At 47.9% G+C, this 23,148-nt stretch overlaps 6 protein-coding genes across 6 annotated transcripts; 2 read left to right on the top strand and 4 right to left on the bottom strand.

Moving 5' to 3' along the window:
* Positions 1 to 274: 274 nt before the first annotated feature.
* On the bottom strand, positions 275 to 2,233 carry AO090003000463 (HET domain-containing protein; the record flags this gene model as incomplete). Its single annotated transcript, XM_001819590.3, has 1 exon — positions 275 to 2,233. One exon carries the CDS (start codon positions 2,231 to 2,233, stop codon positions 275 to 277), a length of 1,959 nt encoding a protein of 652 aa, XP_001819642.1.
* Positions 2,234 to 3,515: 1,282 nt separating this feature from the next.
* On the bottom strand, positions 3,516 to 5,444 carry AO090003000464 (glycoside hydrolase family 18 protein; the record flags this gene model as incomplete). The annotated part of the gene is made up of 7 exons (XM_023234903.1): positions 3,516 to 3,632; positions 3,723 to 4,258; positions 4,313 to 4,382; positions 4,483 to 4,539; positions 4,598 to 4,966; positions 5,043 to 5,188; positions 5,417 to 5,444. 7 exons carry the CDS (start codon positions 5,442 to 5,444, stop codon positions 3,516 to 3,518), a joined length of 1,323 nt encoding a protein of 440 aa, XP_023089975.1.
* A 590-nt stretch (positions 5,445 to 6,034) lies between these two features.
* Positions 6,035 to 7,625, bottom strand: AO090003000465 (arrestin (or S-antigen), N-terminal domain protein; the record flags this gene model as incomplete). The annotated part of the gene is made up of 2 exons (XM_001819592.3): positions 6,035 to 7,365; positions 7,430 to 7,625. 2 exons carry the CDS (start codon positions 7,623 to 7,625, stop codon positions 6,035 to 6,037), a joined length of 1,527 nt encoding a protein of 508 aa, XP_001819644.1.
* A 4,078-nt stretch (positions 7,626 to 11,703) lies between these two features.
* Positions 11,704 to 17,213, bottom strand: AO090003000466 (DDB1/RSE1 family protein; the record flags this gene model as incomplete). The annotated part of the gene is made up of 4 exons (XM_023234904.1): positions 11,704 to 11,913; positions 13,244 to 14,528; positions 14,722 to 16,795; positions 16,970 to 17,213. 4 exons carry the CDS (start codon positions 17,211 to 17,213, stop codon positions 11,704 to 11,706), a joined length of 3,813 nt encoding a protein of 1,270 aa, XP_023089976.1.
* A 676-nt stretch (positions 17,214 to 17,889) lies between these two features.
* On the top strand, positions 17,890 to 19,357 carry AO090003000467 (ubiquitin domain-containing protein DSK2; the record flags this gene model as incomplete). The annotated part of the gene is made up of 2 exons (XM_001819594.3): positions 17,890 to 18,351; positions 18,410 to 19,357. 2 exons carry the CDS (start codon positions 17,890 to 17,892, stop codon positions 19,355 to 19,357), a joined length of 1,410 nt encoding a protein of 469 aa, XP_001819646.1.
* Positions 19,358 to 20,386: 1,029 nt separating this feature from the next.
* Positions 20,387 to 22,752, top strand: AO090003000468 (transmembrane 9 family protein; the record flags this gene model as incomplete). The annotated part of the gene is made up of 5 exons (XM_001819595.1): positions 20,387 to 20,468; positions 20,536 to 21,884; positions 21,957 to 22,409; positions 22,459 to 22,679; positions 22,734 to 22,752. The coding sequence occupies 5 exons, from the start codon at positions 20,387 to 20,389 to the stop codon at positions 22,750 to 22,752; spliced, it is 2,124 nt and encodes a 707-aa protein (XP_001819647.1).
* Between the last annotated feature and the right edge of the window lie 396 nt (positions 22,753 to 23,148).

Here is a 23,148-nt window from a genome sequence, read left to right on the forward strand (position 1 = left end):
TTGAGTGGAGATGTTTCTTTGTGTATAGAAAAGTTGGCTTGGTTTGTTGTGTGTTGTGCTGTTGATATATAATTCATAGATTTCGTTCTACCTACCTACCTACCTACTACTACTCTACTGATAGTAGAAACTTTTCGTCACTATGTCTGTCTCTCACACTACTTGTATGTAGCTGTGGCTGAGCTTAATAATCAGCCCTGCAAGGTTAAGGTAATATAGACTGTAGAAGCGTGCGTCCAGGCAACCACATTCCTAACATGTTTCACTAGACTACCTACTCAAGCTCAACTACAGTGCTTGTCAGTTCAGCTTCACAATGTGACATTGCCTCCCCGCGCATCAGCCCCGGAAAGATGGCTGGTCCGATGACTGTGAAGCGGGCCTTCTTGCTAGGAACTGGTCGAAGAACCACTGGCATTCGACACCCATGGAGGATCCAAACCTGGTCCCCCGGCTCTATTGCCCTAACGTTATTCTTCATAGTCCCGAGCCGCCGGCATTTAGTCCCGACGAACACGCGTATACTAATTAGGTTCCAAAGCTCCTTGCACATGAACTGATATTTGGTCAGAAAGTCACTCCTCGGCCTGGAAGCAAGGTCCCAGAGCGTCAGCTTATCCTGATCAACCTGCTCCGCTGCTACGCGAATGGCACGGAGTAAAGCGACTGTTGTCTCATGCGTCGGCCTCTCATGTTGATGTTGATAATGTTGGCGATACCTCTTCTCTGAAACCCAAGGGTGTAGAAGCATAATTACATCCTCCCTTTCGTACAGTGGTCCGTGGCCAGCATCTTCTGGCCAGAGTCTTCGGAGGTACCCTTCCAGGTTTCGATACCACTCAAGTATGGGTAGCTCGGGAAATTCCCACTTTGGTCCAATATTTTCGATTGTGTCTACCAAGCGACCTTGGGCAAAGAGAATTCGACTTTTCAGGTCAATGGAGGCGCTTCTTGCTGTGATAGAGCCAGAGGCCCGGCTTGCATTGACTGCGCTCCAGTCGACAGAATCATGCGGCATCCAGGTTGGGAAGTCATCACCTCGGGAGGCAGTACGATACGGCCTCTTATGAGAGAAACATAAAAAGTCAATACTCTTGTGTCTCTCTATGAACAGACTGAAAACCTGCAAGTAGATCTCGATGACAGGTGCGGCCTCGTCGACCCTCACCTTGCTCACGTCGGTGTCCCAAACAAGCCCCAGGATACCGTAAACCCGATCCCGAGGGTCCGTCATGTTCAGACCAGCTGTCTGGAGAAATAGCTGCAGAAGTGATGAGCCTAAATATCTTCTGGTGACTTCATAATGCGTAACTCCATCATTACTCTGTTGATGGTGAAGTTGGCTTCCCAGAAGCCTGTCGGCCCTCGCTTGCAGGATATTACTACCCAGCGACTGATGAGGCATCCTTTCCCTGTCAATGTACTTGGCGAGCCTCCCCGCTTCGCCGGATCTCTTGAAGAAAGAGTCATCATTAACTCTTCGCTGGAACTCTAAGAGCTGCTGCCCATCAAAGACATCCCGCTGGCAATATATGTTGATTTCTCTGGCCAGGATGAGCTCCTGCTGGATCCACAACCTTCGCCAGTACGGATTCCGAAAAATATCGGCAACCGGATACCAGTGGGATGGATCATAGTCAGAAATCTGAATTTCCTCGCCGAGACGTGCAAGGTCATCAAACGAGACATCCATTGGCCGCACGCTGTGATCGAGCCAAGCGCAGACAACCTGTGCGCTTGAGTAGATGCTCCCCATCAGCTTGATCTGGTGTTCCTTTTCCTCCTTGCTTCCCTGATTGATACATATGGCATCCGTCCAGAGAACACGAGGCTTGTCAGGCTGGCGCAGATCGTCCAATGCCTTCCTCAGGTTCCGCTGCACAGGAAATGCCTTGTATCCATTAATGGAGATGTTATAAGTTGGTTTAGGTGGCCCCCAAGTGTAGCTCAAGGCTTCGAAGCTGGGGTTTTCATCCAAGGAGACGTGGAAGAGGCGCCCGACCACCTTGCTACCGGGCTTTCCTGGCCAGAGTTCAAATAGTCTGATTTCATGCTTCGCAGGGTCCAGAGGTTCGTATGGAAACGTGGTATGTGACCTCTTCTGTGGTACTGGAGCTCGGGATCGTCTCCTCGGTCGTAGGCGCTCCAAAACCGGTGGGACGGCGGGTTGGAACCGAGGTATAAAATGAGCGCTGCTATAAACACCAACTCGGCCCTCGTTGTTCGAGCCCATGACAGCTGCAGAACTACTATATATTGCGTATGTATATACTGGAGGAAGGGTCTACATGGATCGAATATGTGCATAATTTGTTTTTGTCCGCGAGCGATCAAGATCCCTGAGAACTGGCAGATCTAAATTACCGCTAAAACCAACCATCCTTGCTCGGTTATATAATACTCCGAGTGATACAACATCCTTGCACTCTTTCTATCTTTAGGCAGCTATTTTCTCTCGGACAAGACTAATGGTCGGGCAATCTGGGACGATCACAGAAGCCTGGAATGTGTGGTGTTGCAAACTTGCAATTGGGGGTGTCATGAGTGGACTGCGGATAAATGCATAGATATTTCTATTTTTATACCGAATCGGATCCAAGGAAAGCTGGCGGCTATACTCCGTCCAACGTCGCAAGGAAATCAGCAACAACCCGTTGAATGGCTGAGTGCAGAGCTTAGGCGCCTGCGAGATTAGTCTATCTTTAGTACTATTACACTGTTTCAGAAATCCATCAGTATCCCTTATACAGAACTACAGGTAGGCAATCCAAAGCAATAGGAGTCCACTAAATCCACAGGATAGTACCCTACTAAAGTTGGGTTATATTCTAATTGATCTGGGTCTTGCTAGGTTTAGTTAAATTAGTGAGTGTGAAGTAGATAACTGGTAACCTTTGGTTTGAATTAAGTAATTAAATTGGCTTTATTATTTATATCTAACATAAAGTACGCTTTTTAGTATAAGAAGTCAGAAACCGTTAGATGCTGAGGTTCTATCAAAGAATCTTGGTAGGTAGGCGCCCTGTGTAGATAGACGGCTGCCCTGTGGATTTAACAAACCTCAACCAATATCAATCCCTAACATATACCATGTCTCCCTCCTAGTCTGAAAACCACTTCATCCAGGAACAGAAAGCAAACAAGAAAATAAAATCGAACACCAAGAACCCTAGTCTTGGTACTAGGCACATCATACATGCCCACATTTACATGGATTTCCGTCCTTGTTCTGTTTCACGGCTTCGACTCATCCCAGGAATAGTCTGACAAGCGTGGATTGGACTGTCAGGCTATTTTCTGTAGTAGATACGTTGGGTTCAAAGTGGAAGAGCTAAATAACGGAATCTTGCAGTTGTTCTACTCATTCTATTTAGGGAAGAAGTATTCTGTATTAACAATCAATCATGTTTAATCATAGAGAGGTACTAAAACCGAGAACATAGTGATTGAACCCTTGACTTGATGGCCCAAGTTAGAAGAGTAAAATGAACGGCCAGAACTATCATCAAATCTCATTATGATTTCTCATCTTCTTTAAATCCTTTCCGGACATTTGCGTATTTCGACCAGGAGAAATCGATATAGTTTTCGGTTTTATTCAAAGCACCAGTGCCACCGAGTTCTTTAACAAGCTGTGTCATAGTAATCAGTACATCACTTCAATAGTTACAAGCAGATAAATTGTAAAGGTACATAGAGATGAAGAAATGAAGATGACATACCGTGCCAATAAGGCTGTTTTCCCCTACTCTATCCATACTGGTCTCCCACCACATCCCACCTGCGAGGCCTTTCATTTTGATATATCCCGCCTTGACCTTGGTCATGTTCACCGTATCGTAGGAAACATACATCTTGTTTTTCTCATCGTAACTATAGCTGGCTCCTGTCCTTGGTAACTCAACAACTTTTGCGTTAGCCAACGGCAAAACCTTGTAATGCCAAACTCCTGGATCGCCCATGCCCGTCCCAACCTCAACATAGGGTTGCCCTAGTCCGGTAGTGTTGATAAATGAGCGGCCGTAAAGCGGCATACCGAGGACAATCTTCTCGGCTGGTACACCATTAGAGGTATAGTATTTTATAGCATCATCTGTATTAGCGGGTGTGGTTTCGGGATTAGAGGTGTTGGGATAGAGATTAGCTGCGTGGCCGGTTGTATTCGCCCAACTGCCGACGTAGTCGTATGCCATCAAATTCCAAAAATCGAGATATTGATCCATCTCAGACATCGGAAGAACCTTATAGTTGGACGCACCTTGAAGTTGTCATTAGTCTTCTTCTTTTGTGCCTTTGAAGGGGCCACACATACCGGCTGAGCAGGCGATTGTTAGGAGGAAATGATTTCCATTCGCATGCTCTTTGCTACATCTGTCTAGTTCCTGTTGGTTTTGTCTTAGTGGTGCGATGGGAAAGGAATACAAGAATCATTTTTGGAAATGGATTCTCATATGCATTTTCTGATGTATACGCAGCACATACCTCTCTTACTTCCTTCAGGAGAGACACCATATCTTTTGCACTGTCTTCTTTGGGATACTGCATGCCATCAGTCCTCGTGAAACATAATGAATATCAATAATAGGGAAACGCTCACCTCCCAATCGATGTCCAGCCCATCAAACCCCACGTCATGCATCAACTTGACCGCCGACTCAGCGAAGTTCTTTCGGTTCGCCTCAACATTGAGAATCCCAGCCCAGCTTTGTGAGTTTGTGTACCCGCCGATTGAAAGAAGGACTTTTAGATGTCTGTTCTTTTTCTTTAGGAGACCCAATTGTCTGACGCATCCGTAGATATTGGCCATATCTCTTTCCTCTGGGTCGCCGGGGAAGAGTTTATCATAGTCAGCCCACTGATCCCATAATCTAACCTCACCAGTTTCAGTGAGGTTCGCAAAAGCGTAGAGGACGTGGGTGAGTTTGTCGGCGGGGATATGCTGCGGATAGTGGTCATTGTATATGGCCTAGGCCTTCATGTTAGGAAGGTCTTTTGTGCTGGTTTGGTAGGAATGAGGGTGAGGGGCAAACGCCAATACTAACCCAACTTGCGAAGTAGGCAACGGATATATATCCATTCTCCGGCTTAGAAGTATCATGTTTATCGTTTGCATGCGGGATGAGGGCAGCACTAGCGAAGCACGCGAGGCCCCAGAGAAGGAAGAAGAAAGTTTTCATCGTCAATGATGCTAGTGGATGTCCAAGTATATATGCTGGAGGAGACACTTCAATACGGTGCAGATAGGACTGAGCATAGGAAGAAGCCTCCGGGCTGTATAGAAATAACTTGAAGATGTCGATAAGAAGGAATCCATGTTGCACTTATAGTCTTTTTGCCGCTCTGATATCTGTATAATGCAATAATTAATGAATGTCGGCATTCTAACAGACATTTTAGAAAACAAAGGACGATATACCCTCTTCGACGGCTCCGATAAGACGCATATTTCGTGATTACTTTGTCAAGTCGAAGAATACTTGAGGGTTACATTGCTTTGTATGTCATTGTGTTCAATGGATGTTTTGTTTGGTGGGGCTTTCAGGCTACGTTTCAAGTCTTGCGATAGTAGATCTATGGATGTGCCAGAGAGGGGGTCTTTTTGTCCAATCCACCTTTTATGAAGACGCAGTAAATGGAAGACAAGGGGCGTGACCTGGGAATATATTGGTGCCTGTGATTTCAGGCAATTAAGCGAAGATTCGGCGAAACTTGAACTAGAATCACCATAACCCAGGAGTCAACTTAGACTACACATACAGAGGAGTCGGTACCTTGATCAAGTTGGTCTGTATTAAACTAAAGTATTCTAAATTAGATTAGGTTCAGCGCAAAAGACTCCAAAAATGATTTCGGACCCTGGCGATAGCCGGACATCTCGATCAAAAACGCCCTTGTGCGCTACTGCTATGCGAATTTCATACAACAAAACAACCCGGGTATATTCAGACAAAAAACATTCCCTCAACGCCATGAAAACATGAACTTTTGTATCTCGTGAAACCCCCTGTATCCGTTGTTGGATACGGGAAGACCATTAAAAAGCAGTCCCCACACTTCCAGCATGAACCCTGGGGACACGGGCAGTAGACATCAAATCGATCGAACGGTCAGGAGGCAGAATTGGGCCTTGGTTCTCCGAATACTCTGGTGGCGCTACCTGGACCAGTGTCGGGGGTGCGACGCTGCGGGGACTGAAAAACTCTGCATTAACTTCATGCTGGGTGATCTCATGCTCAGAATCCTTTGTCTTTGCGTCGGACCGGGCCCGGCTTGTAAGCTGGATTGGGATCTTGAGCGTTGCCGTTGGGGTCAGGATATTGGCGTTTGGAGTATGGTAAGAGAGGCTGAGTTCGAGGCAATATATGCGAGAGATCAGACACGAGTGGAAGGTCGGAACGAATGCTTTCGTCTTGGGAAGAGTGATGGGCACGACCACCGATGCGGTATAGTAGGTCTCTCCAGTGAAAGACGCCGATGGACCGGTTAGAGATTCCGAGGATGATGTTGACTCCATCGAGTCGCAGCGACTGAGGCCCCTGGGGCTAGTATGCTTCGTCCAGTGTGCAGACGCCACGCACATGGTGGAAAGAGGGACCGTCTCGGTGTAACACCCTTGACCTATCTGTGCCCAGGGCACATTTCGGGGGGAAGGGTAATCACCCCAGGGTTCAGCGCTGAACAGACTGGACGCTCGGAGCTTACTCCAGATCGTGCCCAGGCGGGGAGGTTCCTCATTGCCCACGGGATCGAATCGTAGGTGCACTGTGGCAGCGGTGCTGACCGAATCAGTGGCCTCGCTGTTTGGTGGGCACAGTTGCACAGGCTTGGGCTGCGACGAGGCGACGACTAGTCGGCCCAACTTGCCTCTCATGAAACCGCGCTTGACGTCTTTCTCCTTCCGAACGCAGTAGCTGTCGTCGTCCGTGATGTTCAAAGGTGGCTCCTCATCGACTGCTGGAATGATCCGCACCTTCTTTCCTACCGAAGCCAAGGCCTTCGACGGGGCATTTTCTGGCTTGCGTTGCACGCTAACACGGATCAAATATGATATCCGGCACATATCTGGGGCTAGATCATTCAAGAGTGACTTGCCATCATTGGCCAACATGGGGTCTCCGAGAGAAGGTGGGAGCAGGGTGTGAGAGCGTTCGACATGGGCGTTCGTCTTTGCATGGCTACATACATGTGGCAGCAGACGATCGGGTACGACAAATGTGAACGGAAACTTGTAAGTGCGTCCGGCCTCCAGCACACGGGGCATGGGGTAGGCAGAATCCTCAATCGGCTGGCGAAGTCGGAGGAATGTCTGGTAAGCACCTGTACGTCCTGGCATCGCTACACGCTCCACGGAAGTTCTCGATGTCCCTGTATATATGAGTAAAGGCTCCCTCCAACAATGATTGATCTATCCTGTCTGGGATTTCCTTACCCTCAAAGGTGATCTCAACCTCATCAAAACGAGTATCATGGTCTACCGTTATCACTGCCGTCCCTTCAATGCGATCCTTGGTGGTATATGAATTGACAAGGCCTTCGGTCTGTCCGGCGAGTTCGATGTTGACCTTCGGACGCGACTGCGTCAAGGACTCCAACGTGCTGGAGCTACGAGTGACAAATGAGGTCATTTCGGCTGTATGTCACAAGTACAAGGGATAATACAGAGAGAAATGCTCAGGGATATAGTGGAGAGCGCGTCATGCGCAGCACCCCAGACTGGTAGTAAAGAGGAGAGATGGTTACTGAGCAAAAGGAATTGGACGGCAGCGTGGAGAAAAGAAGAATATAAAAAGAAACGAAGGGAGACGCCAGCAGCGAGAGAAAGGTTCTAAATTGAATGTAGGGATGGGGTGATGGTTGTCGTTGGGTAATAGTAATGGCGAGCTGTGGAGATAGTTTGATGTATACTTGCAGCACCACTCAAATTAGATGACAACGATGGATATCCTCCTGAAAGACCCCCGGCAATTAAGATATTATATAGCTAGCTCATATCCCCCTTCTACGTATTTCTAATTGACCAATTTGAAGACATGTCAATCCTTAGGGCGCAAAAAATGAGTCACGCATCGAGCAAAGAAAGAGAGAATCCATTGATCGGTCATCCTCAGCACGTGTTGACGATAATCCACTTGTTGGATCAAAAAGTAAAAAAAAAAAATAAAAAAAATAAAAAAATAAAAAGATAAATTAAGAGCGAACCAAAAAACTCACACACCGACCACATGAATGAATGAATATTTTCCATAGTTCGTCTCCATAACACGAATTCCGGCCCAGATCCACTTTTGCCAGCGATTGGTCCAACTCCCGATGATCCTTTGCGCCCTTCCGTGACATTTGCAGTCGATTCCAGTCCCGGATAATATCAACCCTTAAGCGATGCCGACCTCACGCCCTGTGACATATTGATCATGAACTTTACTCCGGAGTACGAAGATATTTCCCCATGGGATATGGAGAAGAAGGAGAAGAAGAAGAACGATAACGTAATCCACGGGCGAGCGGCCATCCCGGGCGAGCGGCCACGTCAACCAATTTCAACCACGCTTGAAGAATCTATATATTTCAACCACCAACTATGCCACCAAAAGCAGCCAGAAAGCTAAAAGATTCTATTGAACAAGAAGGTAGAATTCTACTAGCAATTTCAGCTATTAAAAAACAAGAAATTCGCACTATAGCTGAAGCAGCACGTATCTATAATATTCCACGTACTACCCTTCGGAGACGCCTGAATGGCCATACTTTTCGAGCCGAAACGCGCGCCAATGGCCATAAATTGACTCAAAATGAGGAGAATTCGCTGGTACACTGGATTCTATCGCTAGATCAGCGTGGAGCACCTCCTCGACCTGCTCATGTACGAGAAATGGCCAATATCTTACTTTTAAAGCGTGGTTTTAGTGATACTCCTACTACTGTTGGTGAAAACTGGGTATATACTTTTATTAAACGCCGTGAGGAGTTAAAAACTCAATTTTCTCGCCGCTATAACTATCAGCGCGCTAAATGCGAGGATCCTAAGCTTTTACGTGAGTGGTTTGAGCGCGTACAAATCACTATAATGCAGTATGGCATTCAACCGGACGATATCTACAACTTTGATGAAACTGGCTTTGCAATGGGCTTGATATCTACTGCTAAAGTAGTTACTCGAGCTGAGTTAGCTGGTAGACCTTTTCTTCTACAGCCAGGGAACCGGGAATGGGTCACTTCTATTGAGTGTATTAGCTCTAGGGGGCCTCTTCCACCTTGCCTTATCTTCAAAGGCAAAGTCCATATTGAGGGCTGGTACGAGATGGGTCTACCATCAGACTGGCGTATAGAAACGAGTGCAAATGGCTGGACTACCGATGAGATAGGTCTACGTTGGCTGCAGCAGCTATTTATACCTTTTACTGCTGGCCGTACGGTTGGTCGATATCGGCTTTTAATACTCGATGGTCACGGTAGTCATTTGACACCTCAGTTCGACGATATATGCAGTCAAAACGATATTATACCACTCTGTATGCCTGCGCACTCATCTCACCTACTTCAGCCGCTTGATATAGGCTGCTTTGGCCCCCTAAAACGCGCGTACGGACAGCTGGTTGAGAATAAGATGAGATTAGACTTCAACCACATCAATAAACTTGACTTTCTTGAAGCCTTTCCTCAGGCGAGAGCTCAGATATATACTACTAGTAATATCTGCAGCGGTTTCTCAGCTACTGGTCTTATTCCTTTCAATCCTAAGCGTGTATTATCTCAGCTAAATATTCAGCTAGAAGCAACACCTCCAGGTAGTAGACCTAGTAGTAGGTCTACTAATTCAGTGCCTAAAACGCCTCATAATCTAAAGCAACTACAAAAACAGGAAACTACACTGAAGAAGCTGCTTAGAGCTCGTACAAAGAGCCCTGATTCGCCTACTAAGATTGTGATAAAGCAGCTTTTCAAAGGCTATGAACGAGCTTTAAATGAAGCTACTATTGCAAAGCAGGAAGCCAGAGAACTACGCGCCGCGCATGAAAGAATGCTTAAAAAGAAAAAGCGCTCTACTAGACAGCTGCCTATAGAATCAGGCGCTTCAGTTCAGGAAGCTCAGGAGCTTATACAAGGCAGAAATTCTACTGTAGAGCCTATAACTACTGCCTCAGTAGATATAGGCGCTCCGGTAGAAAGCCAGCGTGTACGTGCTCCACCAAGGTGTTCTGGCTGTAATATACTAGGACATAAAATTACTCAGTGTCCTAATCGTCAGACTATTTAAATTTTTTATAGAAATGCACATTTTTCGGTGTTTTGAATAGCTTCATTTCTAGGAGGTGCGTAGAGTTCTGGTGTGGTGGCCGCTCGCCCGGGATGGCCGCTCGCCCGTGGATTACGTTAACGAGTTCTTGAATAGTCAGCAGCCTGACAAATACGTAGGTTGGTGACGATCATTAGACCAATAGTTTGGCATAACCCTAAATAGATAATGACCCTTTAATGGGACCTCAAACTCCTTACTCTCCAGCATTCCAACCAGGTCCCCATCGCGTGATGATCGTAGATCTCACACCATACTGAGTAGGGTCTTCTGATGGCCGTTTGCCCCCAGAAACTATTCGTCAATCATTGCCCATAGTCTATGGGTTGTCTTGCGCGTTTTCCTGATTTCCAACCTTGAGACAGGTGTGACCAAGGCAGAGAAACAACCTCAATAGCTTTAACGACGATGGTTTATAATCAGAAGCCCTCGTATACGAGTCGTTCCGAGTACCGAGAGGACTGAACTAAAGAGTCTAGCCCATGGAATGAAGCGAATAAGAATGTTTACCCGCTCCAAGTAACTTCCTGTTGTCGCAAGTCGGCCGTTTAGCTCTGCGCCCTACAGCTTCGGGTTCGAGATCCACGTCTACCGCACTTTCCTTGTCTAAGATTATTCGCCAAGGAATCTATCGACTTAATTTATCTTATTGGTCGTCCATGCATTTTCCTTGGTGTCGATGCTGTCATACTTCAATTATTAACCCTTGACCACCTGCAAAGTTTGAACTCAAAAATCACCCTGGAAAGAATCTTGAACCATCCCCCCTTCTATCTATCTCATGAACAAGAACAGTGCAATCCCCATAGTTCTACCGATTTTATTTCCTGCTATATATCCCTCATTACCATTAGTCACTCCTCCATCAGAAACCAGGAACGAGGATACGCTATTTCACAGTCCCCAGCCGTTTTTTCCACGGGTCCGCGTCTAGCCGTGGCTAAGCGACTTCCCTGAGCCGACCGCCACGGTATGCCGACGGGAAACTAAGAAAACTTGATAGCATCTTAAGTGATACGATATAATAATGGTTTCTAGCGCTCGATGTCGCCATCTGTGAAAATTTTCTTCTCTCTTACCCCGGCCCGGTCCCATTTCCCCTTCTTGGCAGCCATTATGGAGAAGTTTCGACTTGAAGCTGGGCCCCAAGTCCGAAGAACAATCACCGACTTACCGTGGAAACCAAACCAGACAACGACTTCTCCTAGCCCTAACAGCTGACCTGGAAGAATAGCATTGTAGAAGGAACAGGTGTAAACCAAGTAGAGCCTGACAGGTTTCACACAAAACTTAACTAGCTACAATAAAAACCGCTTTATAAACTCTAAATCATTACTCCCCTGCAGATCACAAGCAGATCCCAGCAGCTACAGGCGGTTATTCCAGGCACTGCTGGCACTCGGGCCACTTCAGGCTTTCAGCTGCGAAAAGCTCTCAAGGTCCGCTCTGTTTTGCGCAAAAACAGAGTGTGCCATGTCCGTAGTATCTATTATCTGCAGGCGGCACTTTTGAATCACACGGACGAGGTAGTATAGTGGCCGTTCATCATCAACGTGCGCAGTGCGATATATCACCACGGGTTGGAAGAATCTGTAGTGTGACATCCTGGTAACCCTCAACTAGAACAATAGTGTAGCCAATTATAGCATTACTCCTTGCAAACTTAGGACTGCTTCAGAAAGCTGAATACCCGTTGCCAGGTGGCAAGAAGTAATGACCAGTATATAGTACTTTAGCTTTTTACTACCATCAAACGTATGGAACGGCGGTTACAATGGATGTCCACATGAGATAATAGGAATAGAACATCACAAGGCAGGATATTATAATCAGAGCGTCATAGTGCTGCTAGCTCACCTGAGCGATTCGACGAGAGATGAATCGTAGTATCACTGCAAGTGTTACACAGTATTAAAAAAAAAACAGTGCGGCAACGGTGCATAGCATCGGCCGTCCAGTCTTGCTGAGATAGGCTGGTCAGTGCTGGGAGTCATCTGATTTGCCATTATGCCTGCTTGTACTGTACTGATAGGTGGGCTTTGAAGTAGCTTCAGGTTTAACACTTATCATTAAAGGCCCATACGGTGATGTAGTCAAAGCTGCAAGACAGTAACACAAGAAGGCTACCGGTACTGGCCGTTGTAAATCTAGGATGTGACACAACCACATTACGACGAGGGATCTATCCGTAGCTAGCACAGTAAAGCATATGCTTTCGCTTAGTTCTCTGCGCCAGGGCTAGCTAGTGGAACAGTCTGCAGACCCGACAATGTACTTAGCCAAACAGCATGACTGGTAAGGGTTTAGAGGTTTAGAGTGCTAGCAGTGATGACTGTTGTTGCCGGTGGGCAGTCCATGATTATAGAAGTAACATATATAGACGCAGCTACTAAACATTGTATGTTTGCACAAATCATATATAGAACGATTTATCAACACAAAGGCACAATCAGATAGCAGGAGGATAATTGCATTGACTAGAGCGATACACTACGTGAGATCCTACAAGAACAAGTGTCCCGACGGATAAATTACGGTTTGTATCCGTGGCATGCGGATAGAACCGTACTCAAAGATCGTCGAGGGTGTCAACCTCTTTCTTGTCTCATACAGGATGAACTCTGAGAGTCCATGCTGCATCCAGCTCAAGATCAACCGAGTGGAGCGGAGGACCGAGCGAGGCAAGAGACGTCGATATGTATATCCACATGATACTGCACACTCCCCATCGCTAATGTTAAAGTTGAATTCAGAAGGCACCAAGTTGTACGGTAGAAGCGGTACATGATGATATCTCACAATCGATTATCGGGTATCTAAGAACCCCGGTACGGTAAAAAGAAGTCGCTAGACGCCGTGTCCGCTAAAATCAGTACGCCACTCTCGTCCGCATATCCTATCCAAGAGTTAATTGAATGTTCACATAGCATGGTATCGAGTAAAACATACCGAAATCTTCCGTTCAATTTCTCGCACTGAACGGTCAAGTTCCGCGGCAATCATCATCTTCGTGTCATTAGGTAATAAGAAATACGTCTCACATAAGTCACCGTCAATGACGCCTTTGACAGGTGCATAGTAACTCCGGTAAATGAGATGGTCCCGTCCAGCAAGAGGAGGGTTCTGTGCTGCCAATTGCATCTCCAGGTTTTGGAAGAAGTCGACGTCCTCTCGGCTGACAAAAGGCACCAGCATTCCAATAGTACCGTGGAAACCGGACCAGACGAGGATGTCTCGCCCACCGGCTACAAGCTGAGTCTTGTGCAAGGTGGTCGGAATGTCTTGAGTGTAAACATGGATCATCAGCTCCAGACGGTTGGGCGTACCGTGGAGATAACCACGTTCGTGGATCAAATGTGCGCCTGATCCATCCTCATCAGCCTGTTCGGATATCTTCTTAGGACACCGCAGCATCCATATATTACCAAACTTGTCACCACCAGCAGTGGTCTCATAATCAACCATCGTTGTGGATGTTGTCCAGCGAGAAACAGAGTCGTCCACAAACGGAATCAAAACATTTTCCTGATACTTGTACACAACATACGTAACACTCTCACGAACGTCACTAACGACGATCCTGCTGCCTTGCGTCTGGAGGCCCACAATTGTCTTCGGAACTACTTGGGCATTACATTTCCTGAGAAGTTGTTTCATTCCCAAGTCATAGATCCGGAGCATTGGGCCAATACCAGCAACCAGGCGACCTTGGAAACCAAGAAGAGCGAGTGGAGGTTCTTCGACCTTGGTCTTGTGGATGAACTCGAGCTCTCTTCCATCTTCTTGGAACCTGTAAATATGGATGTAACCTCCGGCGGATGACGGAGGGTTGACATTCATGTCTTTCGCTGTTCCCACAACGAGGAAAGTCTCATCGTCCTGACTGGTGAAAGGAACAGCCGCAACACTGACAGCAGCCTCATTTTCCTCAAGCTCAATTGTCGAGACAACAGCTTTGGCGTGCACTGGGTCGACAACCTGTATACACGAGGCCCAGTGACCAGAGCCCCGCGGATATCCAAATTCTTCGGGGGGTAGCACGGTTTCGTCACCGGTACGTGCCTTGGAATCCTCTAGTAGTTTAGCTCTAGTGGATGGCGATAGAACATTATTGTCTGATTCAATGACATAAAAAAGTGGTTGCTCGGGGTGTTTCAAGAAACGGCGGGGCGTGTAAGCGAGAGAAATAGACTGCTGGAGCATGTTGTTGTCAAGCTTTTCGATGGAGAAGATCCTATCCACCTCAGTTAGCAAATATAAATCTTCGCAAGCAGCAGGTGACGTGTAATTTTGGAAATAAGTTTGATCTCAGTAGGAACAATTGGAAATAAATAATAATAAGCTTCCACATGGGTTTTCGGGTCCCATATTCTCATCACACGATCAAGGCAAACAAACGGATGAAGAAAACAAGGAATGCATCATACCTCAGGTTTTGGCCTTGAATACCAACCATGCCTTCCAGGCACTGTTCACTCGAGAAGTTCCAACCCCATTCAAGTGGAACATAATCCAATGGAGTAAGCATGAAGCCCTTTGTCTGAATGTCTGAATAGCCCAGCCAAGGACGTGAGCTCAGAGCCAGAACAGCGGTTTGCCCTTTAACAGAGACCTGGAATAACTTGACGGGCTTCGAGCCCAGGAAACGTGTGCGCGTATCGGAAAGTTCACCGGTCACCTCATCCAATACTGTTCGAAGGTAAACACCAGAGTACAGACCAATGTGAAGATAGAGTGCCGTCCCGCCCGAGCTGGAATCAGACATGGACATGATGTTCAAGGCGGACGGGGCTGCAGTAAGGGCCTGGACAGACTTGTTTTCCAAGGTGGAATCAGGGTCCAAGCTCAGAATTCGGACTGTGGAGTCGTCACATCCCACAGCCAAAAACGAGCTCCGAACACGACCTTCAGGAACCTCCCCAAGGCTGAGACATGTCACAGTACCGGACATCTGGCGCCGTTCGTCGTATTCAGCAAGGGTTCCATCAGCATCCATCTCAAAGTACACGATCTCTCCCGAGCTCAGTGCCACCGCGACTTGGCGCTCGTTTGTCGCGGCTGCCACGATGGACCGATGCTGAGGTGCAGGCCACTCATTCACTCGACGATCGGCCATAATATGACGAATGCCTCGAGGGTGAATTTGAATTAAAGAATCCTCCCCAAGCTGTTGAACGGCGAGAGTAGGGGCAGATGACAGAAAGCCAGTATCAGTCACTTCCTCCACGGTTTCACCGATACTGAGAACAAGAGTGCCATTCGCGAAGGAAAGGATAATGTAGGCATCAAACTCATCAGCCCGAGTGAGTTTAGTAGTCCAAACAGCCGAAGGCACACTGGGGAGTTCCGAGTCGACGATCTCAGACACCTCCAAGCCGTGCTTGAGCGTTCTGAACGTGCTACGAGCACCCGTTCCAGAGATAGTATAAATCTGAGGCGCATCTTCTTCGGAAAGATTTGCAACCTTGCTATCAATCAACGGATTCAGGGAGTTGATAGTTTCAACGAGATTCAGATTTTCTGCACTTCGAGGTCGGAAATATATAGGCTCAAGTGGGACAGAAGGATCCGCAGAAAAGTTTTCACTGCTAAATTCGATTTCCTCGTCATCGTCACCGAGTTTCTCGAATTGGTAGAAGTGGTGATTTCCTGCCTCACTGGCAACATACAGGAAACCACTCTTAAGGATCAACAGGCTCGATGCGACTGGAACCGTGTCGAAGTACTTGATCTTCAGTCTCTTTACTTCGCCAGTCAATTGACCATTGTCGTCTTCAACCATGTCGATGTTGAGCTTGAAGAGATCGCCGTCTTCAGTCTGGAGGAGGAAAAAGAAGGCACCCCTCATCTTATGCATCACACCGGCCGTGATAAAGCGTTTACGTTCAGGGTTTTCTGTTGGACCACTACGCCGGGGGATGGGTACCCTGAAGGCATCTTGGTTTGAGTGTCGGTAGGTGACACTGTCCTCAGCACAAACCAGGACTCCGCTAGGGCCATCGGCACCTCCAGGCACCTGGAAGAGCATCGACGACGTGCGATCGACAGGGTCCGCCCACTTACGCACGACGTGATTTAGTCCAAGGTCCAGTTCGTAGTATACTAGAAGCTTCTCGGCTTCTTCGTACGCCTGACCCGTAGGATCCTGATCAGACTCGGAGTAGTCCACCTCAAGAGCCGCGAAGATCGGGTTTTCATACCCTACATCCAATGCGGACATCGCAAAGACCAGTGTCTGTGGCTTGTGTGCTTCAAGCGGCGAAGATATCGTCAACTCGGCCTGCGAGTTCCGATTTAGAACGTAAACAAGCTTATTCTTCTCCACAGATGCAATGAGACAAGCTCTGCCTTTCGGATCAACCGCCAGATATTGGCCGGGGATCACACGACGGACACCGGATTTGCCAAACGTCTCCAGGTGAATACGGTTGAACCGATTCTGGGATGGCACATACTCAATGATAGTGATGCGTCCAGAGTCGGAACCAATGATGATGTAATCTAGATGCACCTTTCAGCAAAAGTCATGGACTAGCACCCAGCGTCAACATCGCTGACCGGGGCACGTCCCACCTCCAAGGTGGTCGGCTCGGCAGTTAAGGATCGTGCTGCCCGGAAGCTTGAAGAATCACTAAGATGATCTCGGAATCACACCAAGGGGAATGTCGAACATACCTTTATTACTCCCCGCTAGTCGGAAAGCAGCCAGAGAGCGAATGATGCCGAAGACATCTTGAGAAAAAAGTGGGGTGACTTTGCCCTGAGTGGGATCGGGACGATGAATAGTGAGCTTTGACCCCGACGCGGTGACAATCTGCTGTTCCTTGGTACCTGCAAACTGACCCAGGATGGCCTGTGTAACAGCAGTAGGCGGCTGAATTGTCAGGGAGTACATGAACATATGCGAGGTGGTAGCCATGGTGGGTAGCTAGGCTCCTTCCAAGCCTGGAGCAGACAGACGATGCTGTGTTTTGTTTACTGCACAATTGCAACCAAAGTTGACTTTAATGTGATACCATTCCCATTGCTGCAGATAAAAAGATTGAGGAAGAGGACTCTCGAGAACGAGTGTCCTCGCAATGGGTTAGCGTGGGAGTCTTGAGAGCAAGACGCGACAATTCACCCGATTGTGTCCTGAGGAGAAAGTGAAAATTCCGGTGGGAAGAGAATGAAGCTACACTAGTTTGACATGTTTGTTCTATATCACGTGAACAGTATTGGTATTACCTCCCATGTCATTTCTTCGCACAGATTCCCCGACTCATAGCGGTATGTAAATTACACGCAGCGCAACAGGTCTGTCCCGCTTTCCGAAAAGGCGGACGATGGGTTTCTGCCACCTTCTACCTTTCCGTTCCGACTGACGCTATCAGCACTGGCAGCCTGTGCCGAGAAGTGGCATTGTTCACTACTTACTGCCGCTATTCCGTTGCTCACTTACTCTTTACTTCTTCATCTCCTTCTTACATCCTTTCATTCTCCGACGAACTAATTGAGTTCATATCACCATCCTTCATTTCTCTAGGGCGGTGGTTTTGTAACGACCCTTAATCTAAACCCCTCCCCCTCGGTCCACTCCCCGAAAGTACGTTATAATGGCTGATGACACCGCTACGGCGGAGGACTCGCCCGTCACCTTCAATATCAAGTCTTCGAATGATGCGAAATACACTATCACCCTTCCGGTATCTACGCAAGTGTCAGAGTTGAAAGAAAAGCTTGCGACGTCGGAATATGCGGATACCCCGGCGGAGCGTCAGCGCCTAATCTACTCGGGAAGAGTATTAAAAGATAATGAAACCCTGGCTACGTACAAGATTAAAGATGGACACACCATCCATCTGGTAAAGAGTGCTGCTAGCAATCAGCGCCAGGCCGGCACTTCTCAGACTGCCTCGGCCTCCACGCCATCAGGCACCTCTGCTACTCCAGCCGCTGGTGTCCCCACAAACCTTGCGGCTGGCACAGGCAACAACCCACTGGCCGGTTTGACTGGCGCACGATATGCTGGTTTTGCGCAACTTCCAGGGGCTGGAATGTTTGGCCCAGATGGTGGCGTAAGTGGTCACTGGCATAAAATTTAGCCCATTGAACGATGCTAATCATGACGTTTAGATGGGCCCTCCTCCTGATGCCGACTCTATGCTTAATATGCTCGAAAACCCTCAATTCCAGTCTACTATCAATGAAGCTTTACAGAACCCAGCGATGATTGATATGATGATTCAACAAAATCCCATGTTGCGCGAAATGGGTCCCGGCGTGCGGCAAATGATGCAGAGCCCCGAATTTCGCCGTATGCTTACCGATCCCAATTCGCTTCGCCAGGCGATGCAACTTCAGAGAGCCATGGGTGGCGGTGGTGGGCTTGGTGGTGGTAGCGCATTCCCTGCTCCGGGGGTCACAAACACAACACCAGAGGAAAGCCAAAACGGCCAGAATAACAACGGCGCTACTCCTGCCCCTGGCGCACCCGCGTTCAATCCATTCATGCCTCCGGGCCTTGGAGCTGGGAACCCTTTCGCTGCCCTTTTCGGCGGTAATCCAGCAATGGGCGGCGCGAACCCGCCCAGTACATCAACTGCGACGGGTACCGGTCAGACTGAGACTGCACAGAGAGCGGCTGGAGATGCTGCAGGGGGGGATACTACCACAGGAGAGGGTCAAAACCAACAAAATGCTCAGAATCCATTCGGGCTCCTTTTCAACCCCGCCATGTTCGGGGCACAAGGCGGTCAGGTGAACCCTTTCAATCCCCAACAAAATCCTTTCCTTCGCGATCCCGCTTTATTATCGCAGATGATGCAGGCAATGGGCGCACCACCAGGAGAAGCTGGCGCAGGTGGACTTGGCGCCAATCCCTTGGCGGCGCTCCTTGGAGGCAGTGGATTTGGAACCCCCCCTCCACAGGACAACCGACCGCCTGAGGAAAGGTACGCAGAACAGCTTCGCCAGCTCAATGATATGGGCTTCTATGAGTTTGAGAGGAATATCGAAGCGCTGCGACGAGCAGGTGGCAGTGTACAAGGCGCAGTGGAATATCTGTTGAGCCATCCTTCTTGAGTTCTCACACCGATCTGTAATGGCGTGTTGGCCAAACGGCCTTCTTTCGTGGAGCGATTGTTTTCATTGACGGCTTCTACTTTATGACTACCCTGGCTGCATACTCTTTCGGATTTGATATAGGCTTGGAAGGCTTTCATGTAGGGAATGTCTCATGGCTTAGCAGAAAGGGCGTTAGTATAACAGAACTTCATGTTTTTTGATGTTACGATAGTATATCAACAGTTGAGTCTCGTATGCAGCTCTCTCTTTGTGTGTCCGGTGTGTTCCCGTTCCCGGTTTAAAGTGGCTTTCGGCGATAAAAAGTGGTGGGGAATAAAACTTATTCCACGATGTACCGTGTACTGGAGGTGAATACCGGTGGTATTGACTTACGTTGTCGCATTCAGATGGGCGGCGGTGAGATTATCGTTTTAGAAATGGACGCTAAACCTATTGTGGACAGAATCGGCCGGACTGTTCGATGCCAATGGATTGATGGGTCCCCGTGCTGAATCTCCTGCAAACCACTCAATACTTTAACTACTTTACCAATTGCTGCTATCCTGTCCACATCCACCTCCACACCCCTGACTCCTCCCCCTCCCTCATCTTCATTTATTACCTAGTATCTACTTTATTCGACAGGCATTATATGCCGATTACACTCGTTACATCAGTTTAAACTATTACCTCTCGGACTTTCCATTCTCCGTCGCATTCTGGACCGCCGGTTCCTCTACATAGCATACATACACCTCATCTTATTCTACATTAGCCTTTGCTCTATGCTTGTTCCTCCTGCTTAACATAATACTTTCAACATCGCGCATACGACTTACTACTTGCGTTCTTCTCATTTTTCCTTTTAAGTGGCTTGTTAAATGGGGACGGTCTAGGGTAGCTTCAGTTGGGTTGAACTAAGTTACTGATCTACGCTTGTGATTCACGCACCCGCCACGTACATCCGAACTGTCGGTGCATGCTTCCTTGATAGCATCCGTTTTCTCTAATAGCGAGGGCTACCCTCCATTTTCCACCACCTCAATGATGGAGCTGAGATGCTTGTGGTGCCCTCAATGGGCTTTGTGGTTATTATTCGTCTCATACTCCTGCGCGTTCTACATACCTGGTAAGCTTTGATCAGCCTGTTAGGCCCATCGGACTCTACAACTGACACGTTTATGTTTGTACAATAGGCTATTCAGTCAAACGTTACGCCGATGACGAGTCGATTCCCCTTCTTGTGAACAAAATCTTTTCCGACCATACGCAGCTCCAATACGCCTACTATGACCTGCCTTTCGTCTGCCCCCCGAGCGGGAAAACGCATGGCGGCTCACCCTTCGGCTCGGGACATAGCGTTTCGCTTAACTTGGGAGAGATTCTACGTGGTGATCGGTTAATGACGTCTGACTTTGAACTGCAGATGGGAAAGAATGTGGAATGTCAAGCCCTCTGCACTGCGGAAGTAGGGCGCAAAGACGTCAAGTGGGCGCATCAGCTTATCAACGAAGGCTATGTAGCAGAATGGATCGTGGACAACTTGCCTGGAGCGACTAGCTTTGTCACCGTTGACCGTAGTCGCAAGTACTACGCAACTGGGTTCAAGCTCGGATCTCGGGACCCCTCACCCATTGATGGAAAACCACACTACTATATCAATAACCATTTCACCATCGTGATCCGCTGGCGGTCGGCACCTGAAGGTGGCAAGTTGATTGTTGGTTTCGAGATTTATCCGAAGAGTATTCGCGCCGAGGACCATGTGGAGAACGGTTGCCCCAAACAAGTACATGAGCACCACGACGGTCTGGAGCTTTACATTCCTCCAAACACATCAAAACTCCGTGAGATGTATCCCGGTTCTTCATATATTCCGGAAGACGACGGAGTTGACGACGGAACCACACTGAAGATTCCGTACACATACTCAATTTATTTCAAGGAGGACAACAGTATTGACTGGTCTAGTCGATGGGACCTCTATTTTAGCAACCAAGACGATAGCTCTATGACGCATTGGTTTGCAATTCTCAATTCATTGACTATATCTAGCGTTCTTGGGGTGGCTGTATATGTCATCTGGGGACGAACGGTGCAAGGAGATATCAAGGGTCGTGGAGACGGGGCAATGGATGAAGCTAAACTAAAGGCTCGAAGCGCAGCCAAAGCAAAGACTCTTGAAAGAAAAGGGGACGGTCTCTTGGACCACGGATCGGATCTTGAGCGAGATGCAGATATATCATCTGACGACGAGGGTCTCGAAGATGTCAGCGGTTGGAAACTCCTGCACGGTGACGTTTTCCGAGTGCCGGAGTACAGCGGCCTACTGGCACCGCTTGTTGGCTCTGGTATGCAACTGTTGTTTATGACCTCGGGACTTCTTCTGCTCAGTTGCCTGGGTATTCTAAACCCCAGCTTCCGTGGCGGATTCGTTAGTGTTGGAATGGGTTTGTTCGTATTTGCAGGCCTCTTCTCCGGCTACTTCTCGGCAAGGTTGTACAAAACATTTGGCGGTGCTAATTGGAGGAAGAACACGTTAATTGTATGTGTACCTCGACCGGATATCTTCTTTCCCCTTTGAAGCTTGTGACCTGGACATTGCTAATGACATTAGACCGCTCTCTTCATCCCTGGTCTGACCTTCTGCCTCATATTCATCCTGAATCTCTTCGTTTGGGCACAGGCGTCCAGCACGGCAATCCCGTTTGGCACATTGATCGGTCTTCTTGCGCTCTGGTTGCTGATTCAGGTTCCTTTGGTTTATATGGGTAGTTGGTACGGTTATGTACGAACGGCGCCGTGGGAGCATCCAACCAAGACCATGTCAATCGCCCGACAAATTCCGCCGCAACCCTGGTACCTGCACAACACTTACGGACCCGTTTTGACAGGCCTGGCACCATTTGCCGTTCTATTCATTGAGCTTCTGTACGTATTTAAGAATTTGTGGCAGGACAAGAGTGGCTACTATTACGTGTTTGGCTTTTTGAGCGCCGTTTCGACTATCCTAATGGTCACGGTGAGTCAAGTGACCATCATCGCAACCTACAGTCAACTTTGCTCCGAGGTATGTTATATCCATTATTTATAAAGGATCGGGAAGCTAACTGAAGCAGAATTACCATTGGTGGTGGCAGAGCTTCCTGACTGGCGGAAGCAGTGCATTCTGGGTCTTTGCTTACTGCATTTGGTACTACTTCTTCCACCTTCATATCACCGGCTTCGTTTCTAGTCTGCTCTTTTTCAGCTACAGCTTCCTGGCATGTGCAGTATACGGCTTGTTAACGGGGACGGTCGGGTTCTTGACGGCCTACGCGTTTGTCCGACGTATTTACAGGTAAGCGGTATCTGGTATTGTATATATCAGATGTTGGAGCTAATCCTGGCACAGCGGCGTCAAAGTTGATTGATCAATTTCAAGACGCATATTTGTCATCTGTCAACTTCTTACCCAGACGGGCTTACGTGAAACGGCATTTGGTGCAAGCATTCCCTATTCATTTCCCTTGCCATCTTCTGGCTCTTACGATATCCCCCTTCCCAGGTGCAATAAGCTACTGTGCTATTATTGACTTGTAATGTCATTTGGTCTGTGGCCTTTCTGTACTTTATATATATATATTCCGTCCATTAGCGAACTCAATCGACATTTACCAGTCTTAACGCGCGTTCCAGTCGTGATCTCAATTCTGTTGCCTTGATTTTTGCTAGCCGCGGAGCAGCTTAGTCAATTATAGCATCTCAATCACATCTAATGTGTCAAAGTTACCAAAACCAGCCGTAGCACAAACACTCAATAAACCACC

This window comes from Aspergillus oryzae, chromosome 2 (assembly GCF_000184455.2).
Source record: "Aspergillus oryzae RIB40 DNA, chromosome 2".
In the NCBI taxonomy this organism is placed as follows: domain Eukaryota; kingdom Fungi; phylum Ascomycota; class Eurotiomycetes; order Eurotiales; family Aspergillaceae; genus Aspergillus; species Aspergillus oryzae.